This window comes from Penaeus monodon, chromosome 26, assembly GCF_015228065.2.
Source record: "Penaeus monodon isolate SGIC_2016 chromosome 26, NSTDA_Pmon_1, whole genome shotgun sequence".
Taxonomy (NCBI): Eukaryota; Metazoa; Arthropoda; class Malacostraca; order Decapoda; family Penaeidae; genus Penaeus; species Penaeus monodon.
The window spans coordinates 27,149,059-27,162,702 of NC_051411.1; the positions used below are offsets into that span (position 1 = coordinate 27,149,059).

The 13,644-nt window shown below is 41.8% G+C and overlaps 1 protein-coding gene across 1 annotated transcript in view; it reads left to right on the plus strand.

Moving 5' to 3' along the window:
- The window catches only part of LOC119590042, a 13,635-nt gene extending 847 nt beyond the window's left edge, over positions 1-12,788 (plus strand). The window contains 2 exon segments of the mRNA XM_037938770.1: positions 3,613-5,041; positions 5,043-12,788. Of these exon segments, the coding sequence (XP_037794698.1) occupies positions 3,613-5,041; positions 5,043-11,207 (7,594 nt within the window). The 3' untranslated portion in view covers positions 11,208-12,788.
- The last annotated feature ends 856 nt before the right edge of the window (positions 12,789-13,644 follow it).

The following is a 13,644-nucleotide window of genomic DNA, read 5'->3' on the forward strand; positions in this document are numbered from 1 at the left end:
GCTACTTGATTGGTGACTCTCCTGGTCTGTGGCTTGTAGGCCTGGCACACATGAACACTTGTGTGGAGTGTCAAGACTCCTTCTCTCCCCTTTACAACGTTATCTCTTTTACTGCATAAGTTATTTGACTTGTATCAAAATTGTAAAATAATGTTTTCCATGCACAGACTCCATATTATATCTCTGAGTAGTCTGTAACTGCGCAATAACAGTAAAAATAACTAACAATTTGTTATTTGTAATTTTTTATATTTTTGTAACTTTCTGTAATACACTCTGTGCTACCGGTTACAGTAAGCAGGAATGAGATCAGAGCTCTCCCAGTCATGGCTCACAAATGGTACATTCCACACTCATTTTCTGGTGGAAATCATGTAAAAGCCCCTTCCTAAATGCCCACTGTATCTTATCACTCTCCATGAGCTGTGTGCACTCATGGTAAGTCATTTCCATCATCTCAGCCTCGAGCATAAATTTTTCATGATGCCATGTTCCTGTCTCCCTAGCCCACAACCATATTTTTTCTGGATGGCATATTCATGTCACCTGGCGCTCAGCCAATTGTTTTCATTTCACCCGGATCCAAGGGGTTAAGGGGTTATGCGATACCTGGGATCTTCTAACTAAGCTGTTTAGAGTATTATATGTAAATAAATATCTGTGTTGCATACATTTTTTGATAGCCAGAATTATGTGTGTATACTAATACATATACTCATATGTACACATGTATGTATGTTATGTGACACGTTAAATTGCACAGCACCATCATTTTTACCCTATCCATAATAAATAGGCATAGGTGCTTAGCTGCTTGTAAAAAGCAATATTCCCAGGCATTTTCATCTAAATATGCTTCATTTCAGATCTGTGATTAAAAAAACATATTGAACAGATATATGATCAATTAAAAGTCAGAAATATATGTTATTACCTTATTTTCTCACCAATTTGAGCAATTCTTGTCTTAATCTTATAATAAAGATGTAAACTATTCTAAGTCATCAAAATGTTATAAGTACTTTATTTAGAGGAATAACTACGGTCAGGCGCTCAGACAGCCTTATCAGAAAATTCTGTTTTTTGTACTTTTACCTATTTGTTTATATATATTAAACCTCACTGCCAGGGTCCTCAAAGCAATGAAATCATTAGAAAGATGTTTAATTTAAACAGAATTAGGAAGAAATGTAGGGGCTCAGTGATGAGTGTGCACTCCCTCTGAATTTTCATGTGTAAATAGCTTCCTAAGTGGCTACTGAGCCTGTGTGTGAATTGCCAAGTGCTCTCCATTCTCCCAGACCAACAGACATTCAGGTAGACTCTGGTGAAACAGGGTTTCAGTGGGAATTTTATTCTGTGTGCATAGGTACCAACCTGCCCTACTCCCCCAGTGGTATAGGACCTTTGTCCATTGAAACAAGTGCCAGACATTTAAATTCCATGCTATGACAAAACCTTGTTTTGGGAATACTTCTATATGGTATGCAAACATTTTGATCCCAGTTTTGAAAAATGCCATATTTTGATTATACCCCCCAGGTACTGCATACCCCATAAGGAATAAATATAATCTTAAAGAAAATTGCTATTATTATAAGAGAGTTAAGAAGTGATTGGTAGGATAATGTCAGAGCTTTTTACCCATGTGCTGGGATGATTATGACATGCATTACATGTTCACTGTGACTTCAGTTTGTTAGTTGTGTTTAAATATAGATGGCACCAAGACTACATAGGTACCAAGGAATCAATTACTAGTCCTGTCTAACTCTCCTGTTGACCCATTTCCTTGATTTTTTTTTTTTTTTGTAGCTGTTAGTATTTTTATAATATTAAATTATTAAAGTGTCAACAAAAATAACAATGTTGGTATTAACCCACTGGATCGGGTAATGGAACCATCACGTCATGAATACATCTGGCTGAGGGCTGGCTGATGGAATATACTGTTATAGAAAAATCAGGCTGAAAGTTGGGGTGGTGGGAATGACTTGCCATGTTTGCACAAAGCTCTTGGGGAAAAAATTGGACTTAGTAGGCATTTAGAAAAGGGCATTATTTCCACTGGTAAATGAAGGTGGAATGCACCATCCATGAGCCATGGCTGGAAGAGTGCTGGCACCAGGATGGATGCCATTTCCATGCTCAGGATCCTATTCCTGCTCACTGTGACTGTTAAAGCAGGATGTGCTATAGAAAAGTTGCTGACATGAACATAAATTGATTTAACATGAAAATATTTTTTAAAATAACAAAAAATAATTCTACTAACCTTATGATACATTATATTCAGTGACAAATGTAAAATGGGAAAAAAATTAAAGGTGCCTGTGCTGAAAATGGGATGATGACATTACAAAGGGGAGGCAAGGAGTCTTGACACTGACAGGAGAGTTCCTGTGGGCCATACCTTCAAACCACGCCTCTTTGAGAGACGCCACTCAAGTAAGCCGATGCCTAAATTTTGGGCCATTTGTGTGCAGTGAGGCTCTCCAATCCAGTGGGCACTTATGTGTGCAACAAATTCCACAGAAAACTACAGTGAACAGTACATGTACCTGTGTACAGTGGGTTGGATAAAATTTTCTCTCTTGGAGTAGATAATTTTGTAGCTGTGAATGTCTCAGCTTACTTGATTGTCTCTTCTCTAGCTTGCCATTTTTATTATTATTATTATATTTTTTCTCTCTCTCCATTAGTCTGCCTAAAATTTCAATCTTGAAAGCTTCACAAAATGTTGAAAGTTTCTAAAAAAAAAAAAAGTTGAAAAACAAACATGAAAGAAAGTATAAAGATATGATTTTTTTATAAGTTGGTTATCGGTTCTCTGATTATCATCAGGTTATTAATGATGAGGTTCACTTCACCATCGTTCATTATGCTGGCACTATAACTTACAACATGACTGGCTGGCTGGAGAACAGTTATAAAAAAGTGCAAATAAAAATTATCATTTCATGATTTAATATAATTGATTCATATTTCAGTGTAGCATTTCCAGGATTGTGTAATTTTAGTCCATTGATACTTTTCTCTACTTTTGTTGTGTTGAGGGCAGCTGGAGCTGAGATTTGTAGTTATATTCTTTAGTAAACATTTTCTGTATGATAAAAGATATATTTCAACTTGAAAGTAGCGAAATTGATACAAATTGTGAGGGTCAGGCATATAACAGTGTATAAGAATTGAGAGAAAATTTACAATGCTTGTATCAGATAAGAGGTATTCAAATTGGTTGAGTGTCATGATAATTTTAGAATGGATGACTTTAAAAAAGAATTGGTAATTAGATTTGATTAGTACCTTGGATTCCCATACATGTTTAACCCAATGGGGCCAGGTATCAGAAATTTCTCAGTTTCATAAACTCTGGAGTGGGAAGTTCCGCTACATATAGCGGAACTTCCTGTTCCATGATATCTGGCTCGTCACCGCATGTGTAACAGCACCCCACATTCCAAGACGTTTGTTATGTCTGTTGTACACGTGACCCATCGGGAAGTGGTTATATATTTCATTTAAAATGGATCACCAAATGAGAATGTCAAGAGAGATATTTATAACATATTGAGTAGAGACATGATCTAATGAGATGCTAATCCCTTTCAGGTCACCTGTCGGTCGGCGTGCTGGGCGGCCCCGTAGTGTGTCAGAATCTGGCCATAGTCAATCTTCGGGGTCAGATGTGTCTGCTAGGCTAGCCCTTCTGGCCACTCCTGGGAGAACAGCCAGCAACAATCTTCATGATGCCCAAAGCATGCGCACAGAAAGGCCAAGAAAGTCCAGACACTCCAGCGGCAAAGCCCATGGAGGAGGCCGTGGGGGAAGAGAGGGCCGGTCTCCCTATCAAGAGGGGGGCCAGTCCAGGAAGCTCCTCCTCCCACCAGCTTCAGCTGGGTCTGGGGATGAGGATGATGTGGGTGAGGCCAGGAAGCCCCGTCCTCCCCCCCTGCCTGACATCATGCATGACTGGGAGATCATTGTCAAGTCTCTAAAGGCAAATGAACGCAGAGAGAAGCAGGAGGTAAGCAAGGGATCCTCAACTAGTGGGGAAACCAAATCTGCGAGGCAGAGGCGACAGGAGTCAAGATCCACTGAGGAGCCTGTGTCCACCAACCGCAAGCTTGACTTCTCGGGTGAACAGAGGGTTCCTCCTGCTGAAGCCTCAAAACCTTCCAACAGTACATTTGAAGCAGACAGCGATAAAGAAAATTCAAGACTGACTGAGAAACCAACTGCATCTTGTGCTGACAGTACTGAAGACAACAGTGACAATCAAACACAGCCTCCAGTTCCTGCTGTCTCACCAGGGGAAATGAGTGACAGTAGTAATGAACAAAACTCACAGACAGCTGATTTATTGGGAAATATAAATAGCAGTGATGTTGAAAAGCAAAAAGTGGGTAATATTAATATTGTCAATAAGAAATCTGCCAAGTCCTCAACAGACAGAAGAACAGAGGGGGAATCAGATGAGTGTGATGAAGAGAATAGTAAAATTAGTGAAAGAACTCCAAAAAAAGGTGAGGACAAGTTGAAAAGGGGAGCTAAACAAAACACTCCAAAAATATCCATGGGTCGAGGGAATACCATGGACAGTGTTTCACCCAGTGAGTCAGAGGGCCGAAACCAGGGCAGTTACCCAGTGCGGAGACTATCAAAGTCTTTTCACCAAGAGGAAGTGTCTTCATGTCCTGTAGGAAAGAGGAAGACCAGTGTAGATGGATCCAAAGAGGATATTATAAAGAAGACCGAAGAATCTACTAAGTCCATTACTAATGACAGTAGAAGGACAAGTAGTGATAGTGTAGTTAGTAGTATGACTGAAGATGATGATAGAAGTGATAAGAAGAGTGCAGTTGAAAACAATACAACATTTAAGCCCAGTGAATTTGTGGAAGATCTCAGTGATCTGTCAAAAGTATCACATAAAAAGAAGAGACAAAGAACAGGTGAGTCTATGTCACCACAGCAATCACAGAAAGATGAGGTGAAAGACAGTCAGAAAATAATAGCAGAAGTAAAGAGGTGTGAAGAAAGGGAGTGAAGAAAAGGTTAAGAACATAGAAAAGGAAGGAGGTACAGATATCCAATCACTACCATTGTTAACAAGAGGTAGAAGTAATTATGATAATGATAAACAAGTGATGCACAATGCAGAAAATAGCTATGAGACTAAAGGGAATAAGCATAAGTCATCTGAAAAGGGAACATCTATAGTTGTAGAGGAGCACAGAAAAAGCATAGAGATGAAAGCTGAAAAAGCAAAACCAAATGAGGAAGTAGAGGTGGAAGACGAAAAGTTTTTGGGTTTCAGTCAGGAAACAGAGGGTCATATTTGTGCAGATGCTGTTAAAGAGAATTGTGTTATTGAAGAAAAAAGGAAAAATGAATGTGATCTAGAGATCACAATTACAGGCTTGAACTCTCAAAATAAAAGTGACTTGAATGAAGTTGCTATTCCAAATAGGGAACAGGTGGAACTTGCTCTGAAAAGGGAACAATTTATGGAAGGTACAATTGGGGGCAAGACAATCATCAGCCAGGAAGACTTTGAACATTTATTTGGCTCAGCGGAGGAGGATGATCGCTTCACCTGCAACTTTGAGGGATTTCAGAGCAGTGTCAGTAAAGATGGCTGGCTGGTGAATGATTCCATGGAAGATGAAGTCAATGATGAGTCCTTTGAGGGTTTTACATCAGAGGGAGTCCAAAACTTACTTGAAAACAAAAAAGTTTCTGCAGAGAGCTGTACTTTGCCAGGTGCTAGAGAGCTAGAGGTTAGAACTGTTATCAAAAATGCTTGTCATACTTGCCAGTTAGTCTTTGACAGTCCCCAAGAGTGGCAACAACACCGTCGTATTGGGCACAAAAGGATATATGAATGTGTCTTTGATGAAGGCTACTGCAAGGAGAGCAAAGGAGCAGTTCAGTACCATGCACACTTGTGGGAACATCACGGAGCTCTAGTCAAAAAGATGTTGGAAGATCTAACCAATGATGTGGCAATGTGCAGTCTGGCAGGTTCTCCCTCCACTTGTGCCCAGCCATGCAGAGTCTGCCTTTGCCTCTTATCCCAGCCAACATGTCAATTGCATGAACTGCTTGTGCATGGCCTGGGTTCCTCCATGTTACCTCTAGGCTCCTCCTCTCTGCAGGCAACAGTGTGGTGGACAGGCCGGGGTCTTGCATGGACATGTCATCAGTGCTGTTCATCTTCAGGTAACCAGAATGCACAGTACTTTCTAATGACGTGTGCCCCCCATGCATTTCCAAAGATACTGGCCAATCACCGTGTTAATGTTCATCTTCTGGCTGACACATTGTTACATGGATGGTGGCTACTGCTTCAGCTGCTGTTGACCCTACCCCCAGCTGCTCGGTCATCTATGGCAACTATGTTGGTCTTAGGGTTACAAAATAATCCTTTATTTGCATCCTGCTTGCTATGCAAGCGTTCCTTAGCATTTATTGTCAGTCCCCAGTTGGACAAGCCAAGGGGGTTATGCAAGGGTTGTAATGCTGTAGTGAAAGAAAGCAAAGCCTGTTGGTACCACTGTGGTTTTTCACAGCCTTCAAGCCAGAGTGCACTTGCAGCCCACCTCATGGCCCACCATAAGAAGGAGTTAGCAGGGGGATGGTGTGTTCTCTGTGGCCAGTGGTCACACTCACTGCTTTCACATGTGTTTGGCCATTCTTTTCTCAAGGGAAATACGTCACACTTTCCATGCCACTTTTGCCATGATGCACTGGTAGGGCAAGACTTCCTTTCATGGGTGGTTCACTCATGGACAACTCATGTGTTCCCTTGCCCATTCCCCACATGCATCATGAACCATGGTGAAGGGCAGGATGACAAAATGAAAGGGAGGACAGTCCTTGCCACAGCAGATCTTCTGTTGTCACATATCAAAACTAATCATCTTCCGGGAGATGGAGCACTGTCCTTGGATGAAGTCAGCGTGATTTTGCAGTGGATTCGAGGAGGGCAGGGAGGGCTGCTCATGTCTCAAGATGCCCTCAAGTTGGACTCTTCCTGGCACAGTCACACAGGTGAAATATTTTCTCTAGTACACTCAGGTCACCATCTAAGGCCTGCCTTCCCTGTTAAGGTGTGGATAACTTGTGTTGTGTGTGGATGCTCAACAACCCTGAAACTTCGTTATCTTGATTCTCACCCATCACCAGTGTGTCTCCACTGTCACCTTGGGATACAGCGTTGTCAATCTGGCCCTCCTTGGCGGTGTCCTGTCCATCATTGCAATGTCACTTCACAACATTCAAGCCTTCTCTACACACACATCATGGAGTCCCCAAAACATAGACAGACCTTAAAACCAAACCTCAAGTACTCAAAACTCCCTGGTAAATGCCCAAAATGTGAGTTAAGTGAGGTTTTCAAGGACCGACTGTCACTCTTTTGCCATCAGATTCTTTCACATACTCTTGCCTGCTTGGCTTGCCCTGCCCATGCCATAACAGATGCTTCGCTGCAGCAGCACCGCACCACCTGCCATGGCCTGCGCTCTTGGGATGCTCTCTGGACTCGGCTGAAGCACAAGCAGCAGCAGAAGTCTTCTCAACTTGGCCAGATGAGTGAGGTGGACGGAAGTGTGATGATGGTGGGCATTGGGCAGCATGGTGGCATCATTGCCAAATGTGATCCATGTATGAGCATATCCTCACTAATGGAGACCTCTCCTATTCTAAACCAAGAGACAGTGGAGGCAGAAACTCGCAGCATTCAGGAACAGGTTGAGGAGAGGATGGCATGTGAGGATGAGGAAGCTGCCCAAGGTTGGTGTGGCTCCCTGTGTACAGTGTCCATGTCACCTCACAAGTCAACCACACCCACCACTGACCATGGGTCACCAGCCACTACAAAGAAGGAGCTGAATACAGTCACAGAAGATACAAAGGTTCTGAAAAATCAGAAGCTGAAGTGCAATGCAGAAAATCCTGAAATACCTGTTACAACTAAGAAAGAGGTAGAGGAAAATGCAAGCAAAGTGATTGCTCCAGCTGTGACTTCATTTGAGGATGAAGCATGCAAAGATGAGATGAATGATGATAGTGAAGAAGACAGTGGGAGTGAGCCACCCCTGCAGATTGATACTGCTGCAGCCTCACCAAGTTCACCTAGAGAGTCTTACCCTCATAGTCCCACCTCCAACATCTCCAGTCCACCCAACTACCATATAGCCTCTAATGTGGAAACTGCTATCAAACCAGGTGAAGTTAATACTGATTCTGTATCTAACTCAAAAGCTGAAGTTAGCAGTGTAACTAAAGCTAAGGTAGTAGCAACTAAAACTGCTAAGGATAAACAGGCTAACAAAGATGGAAGCACACCAACTTTTGAGCTGGTTGATGCACTAAACAGTGTTGTGGCACACACAATCCGCACCATGACAGAGGCCATCACAGGACAGCTGCAGCAGACCAATGACATAAGTAAATCCAAAGCACCTGTTGAGCAAGCCACTCCCAAACCAGACCCAGGATCACAAGCCATTCAAGAGATAGAGAATATCCCCAAGAAGAAGGGTAACATCAAAGAGAAAGTGGGACGGAGGGGTGAGCCAAAACCACCACCCAAAGGACTGGGAGAGAATGCAGATATTGATGAAGCTTCTGTAGCAGAGAATATTTTACAGGACCTGAATGACAAATTTACTGGTCAGTGTGTGGGATGTAGTGTGAGTGTGCTGCTCCCTCGCCTTAGCGATCATGTGAAAGAGGCTCACCCACAAGCTCAGGTAAATTGTACATGTGGAGGGTTTCAAGGTGCTCTCAATGAGTTCCTGGTCCACTCCTTCCACCTATCTCATTTGCCCAGTGAAGCACGACCCATTGTTTTAGCTACACCAGATGGAGTGCAAAGGACTATGGTGGTGCTTGAAGCAAGAACTTCCCCACCATCAATGGGTTACACTTACCCTTGTTTCAAATGTGGGAAGAGGTTTAAGCAAGAGAAGTCCAGACAACTCCATTATAACCTTTGTAAACTGGAGAAAAAGTTTGAATGTGATGTTTGTGGAGAGAAGTTTGTGCGTGATCATCATCTTGTAAAACACAAAGAGTGGAAGCACAACCCACAGACTTGTCCACACTGTGGGAAATGCTTCACTTCAGAAGTTTCCCTTACTCAGCATGTCCTCCACATACACAAGAAGCAGTTAACTCACAAGTGTGAACATTGTGGTGACAGGTTCAGTACCCGCTCGAGATTACGAGTACACATACGAATTCACACAGGAGAGCGACCACACAGTTGTCAGCGGTGTCCCAAATCATTTGTATCCAGAAACCTTCTAGCAAAGCATCTTGCCTCAGATCACCAAACTGCTAATTACCAGTCTGACTCCAGTGAAGACCTGAGCAAGTACAAAAGTCGCAAACACAGGTCTTCCGTTGACAGACCCCCTGTGCCAAAGAATGCAAGTGACTCTGAATCAGAGACTTCTGACTGCGAGGGAAATGAGGACAAGGAGAGTCGTGTTAACAAGCAGGATGATGATGACAAGGCAGCTGAGGAGGAGTTTCAGACAAGGCTTGTGATGCTAGCCATGACAGAGTCTGACTTAGAGACCTCAGACTCAGAGAGTGATGTGGCACCAGTATCACAGAAGAGATCTGCAGGAGGGAGGCAGGCAAGCAGCCGCCAACAGAAGGCAGCAGCAGCAGCAGCAGCAGCAGTGACAGTGTCAGCGGCAGCAACTGCAGTGGCAGGAACACAAATAACAAATAAAATAGATTCAGTGTCACCATCTCCAGATCCATTGCCAGAACAAGAAGCCCAGCTTGAAAGCCATCAACTAGACATACAGAGGAGTCACACTGAACAGAGGAGAAAAAATCTTGTAGACAGCTCTAGTGGAGTTGTAGGTGCCATTGGTGGGGCAGTGGAGGAAAACCAGACTTCACCTGTGGTTCGGGAAGAAATGGCTCAGATCATGGACAGGGCAGTTGGGGTACGCTGTGGGCCATGCCATCAGACATGGAGTGATTCTGCTGGAAAGCTTCTCCACATGTACCTGGTTCATCCGCAGTTAGTCTTGAATTTAGGTCTTACGTCATGTGCATTTTGTAAATACTCGTTTTCTTCAGCAGATGATATCAATGATCATCATTTGGCCTACCATCAGCGGTCCATGCTTCCCAATGGAACATTTCGGTGTCTGTGTGGGCTGGTGTTCCGTGAAGATGGTGCCTATTACTTCCATCTCTACTATGCTCACAAAGCTCAGCGTGCCCTCAATGTTGGTGGTGAGATAGTCTGCCGTGTTTGTGAGGGACGACCTAGGCTAAACAAAATTGTAGATCTAGTTGTGCACTTGAGTGACACTCATACCATGTTTGACCATGTACGAGTAAATGATGCCTACATCTGTAATTTTTGCTACAAAGCATTTGAGTCATGGACAGTGCTGAGTCTCCACTTTTTCATGGTACACAAAGCTACAAAGAGTCAAACATTGAGCTATGATTGCCCATACTGTGAGGGTGCATCTCCCTGGCATTCCCTAGAAGCCTTGCAGTACCACTTGGACAATGTGCATCCAGCCAGACACAGGAAGCATAAAGTCCCAGAGAATTCTCTGAGAAGCATTTACATGCCAGCCACTCACAATGATTCTGCCACAACACCAGCACCTGCTGTTAGCAAAAAGAGAAAGAAGGTCATGTCCAAAAGCAACAATCCAGAAGAGTTGCCCGTGAAAAAGAGGAAGAAGATAGGCAGGAAAAAGGCAGTCCCAGACAACATGAGAAGATTAGATGCAGATGAAACCCTTTACTGCATCTGCCAGTGTCCTTATGATGAGGTCTCAGACATGATAGGATGTGACAATCCATCCTGTCGCTATCAGTGGTTTCACTTTGAGTGTGTTGGGATCATGGCTGCACCAGAAGGGAATTGGTATTGTCCTGAGTGTACAACTACACTGAAAACTGTTCACAAACCACCAGTAGTGCAGCAACAGCAGCAACAGCAACAACAGCCACTGCAGGAGGAGCACCAACCACATGCTGATCTGTATGAGTATTACAGCAATTATGAAAATGACCAGCAACCTTCACCTGTGGTGACAGTGCAGCGGCAGCGTTCCTCCTCGTCTTCTTCATCTTCCTCCTCCTCATCCTCCTCCTCAAGTGACTCCTCTTCCTCCTCCTCAAGCAGTGATTCTAGCAGTGAAAACTAAATAGATATTGAATTAACTGCCAAGGTGTACTACTGGTCTCTCTGACATTAGATTCTGAACATTAATCAGTCAGAAAGATAGTGAGAGAGAGAGAAAAAAAAAAACTAATAGAGAAAGGGGAAAAAATCCACTGTCTAAACTTGTTAGTTAATGAGTGATTTACCTTTGCTTTCTTGTCATAATTTTGTTGTATTTCTCTTGCCTTATTACATAAATCCCCCTATCTGTCACTTTCTGTGGGGATTATCTCCTTCCTGAACTACAAAATTACTTGTTTATCATCTCTGTCCATCGTCCATGTAGGACTGGATAGAAATGCTTGCTTTGGTAGCAAGGCATTGCAACTAAAGTACAGTACCTGAGACCTAGAAGCAAAGTTGGTGGTCACTAGCTCCTCCATCAGTAGTTGCCACATTGGTGACCTCAGTGTGGGAGTGGTGTGTGAAGAAATTTTCTATGTGTACATACTTATTGTTATCATTTGTATTGTGATCCAGAAAGTAATTAAATTAAGATAAATCACTAATTATTCACTTCATTCAGATTTTATCAATCCTTTTTTAAATACCTCTGCAACATAAATGATGGTGAAAAGGGAGAGAAAAAAAAGGGAAAATGTGCCAAATTTGTATTTTCACTAGTAGGGCCATGGAAGAATATTACAGTAGCATACAAATACTATACTGTATTGTAACCAATTTCCCACCTTTTCTATATTTTAAAAATTGATATAGTTAACCCTGAAACAAGGAAATATCCCAGTCTCATGTACAGATCGCACTTATTCCAAAGGATTATTGTTATTATTGAATACTAATGCCATATGGGCTGAACTGGGCAACAGAGATATAAAGTAAATTCCTTATATCTCTGTCTTTTATTTCTGATGATGTAGCCACTTCATAATGAAAAAGTTGTTATTGATTTATTTGTAAACTTAGATCAATATTAGAGTACTACTGACCTGTGTAAATACTGTATTCATTCAAAAAGAGAGAATCCTATGTACAAAGTGTATTAGCGATTCATATATGTGATTTAATGTTCATATACTATAGCTAGGGATTGGACAGAAGAGAGTAAGATTCTATACATAATAATAATAACAATAATCATGATAATGATAAAAATAAAATCAGTCATCAGCTTTCAGCAGAGAAAGAAAAAGAACAAATACGGACAGTTCAAATATGCAATTTGTTACCAGGGAAACTTAAGCTGACTATGTTTAACTCAATTCTCATTGGTAATTGTGTATTCTGTTAGGAAGTATATGACAAGTTATTAATGACAAATTATTTGAAATAGGGAAGGTTTTAACTCAAATAACAAAAGTGGTACTCTTGAGAGTACAGAGACAAACAGCTTTTGAGGAGACTTTTTTAAGACAAGAACTTATGTAAGGTATGTTCATTATTTCATGTAGAATGATGCCTAGTTTACCAAAGCCTGGAATGGGTGTTTGTGTATGGCATAGCATAAGTGCAAAAGCAATTAAGTAGTCCAGATTTTTTTTTGTTTGCTCTGCATTTTGACTTGGTTTAACAGCATAATAATCTATTAAACCGTATTTTTTGTAAAGTATTGTTTTAATTCTCAACTTTTGTATTATACCTTTTTGTTCTGCATATGTCCTTGTTAAAAGTACCGATGTGTATGCTAAAATACTCAAACGTGTATCATCTGATACCTGATAGGTGAGTGTAAGTTGTTGTCATGTGGGGGAAGGCCTGGAAGTGTGCTGATGTTAAAGTAAAAACTTGCTTGGAAATGATAATTAAAAACAAGAATATATTTATTATTGATATATTGAAATATGTCTCACTATGCAATGTGTGCAGTTTGTTTACTAGTGTCTTTTGTGTTGGAACTTCTGGCTGCCTGTATAGTGATAATCCTCAGGATGCTTGTGCCTTTTATAATTTTTTTTAATTTTTTTTTCTTTTTTCTTAATAAAAGCCCTATAAGAGATGCACAAAGGTGCACACATGCACATGCACACGTAAATGTATGCATGCAGTAGTGCACATATACACTTGGACTTTCACTCTCACTTACATGTACTCACTCACACTCTCACTCACTCACTCTCTCTCTCTTTCTTACTCGTGTGTGAGTTAGAGAGTGAGAGTGAGTGAGTGTGAGAGTGAGTGTTGAGAGTGAGTGAGTGAGTGTGAGTGAGTGAGTGAGTGTGAGAGTGAAGTGAGTGAGTGGAGAGTGTGAGTGAGTGGTGAGATATGTGTGTGTGTGAGTGATGGTGTGAGTGAGTGGTGAGTGGTGATGTGGTGTGTGGTGTGTGTGTGGTGTGTGTGTGTGTGCGTGAGTGTGTGTGTGTGGTGTGTGAGTGAGTGAGTGAGTGAGTGAGAGTGAGTGAGTGAGTGAGTGAGTGAGTGAGTGAGTTGAGTGAGTGAGTGAGTGAGTGAGTGAGTGTGAGTGT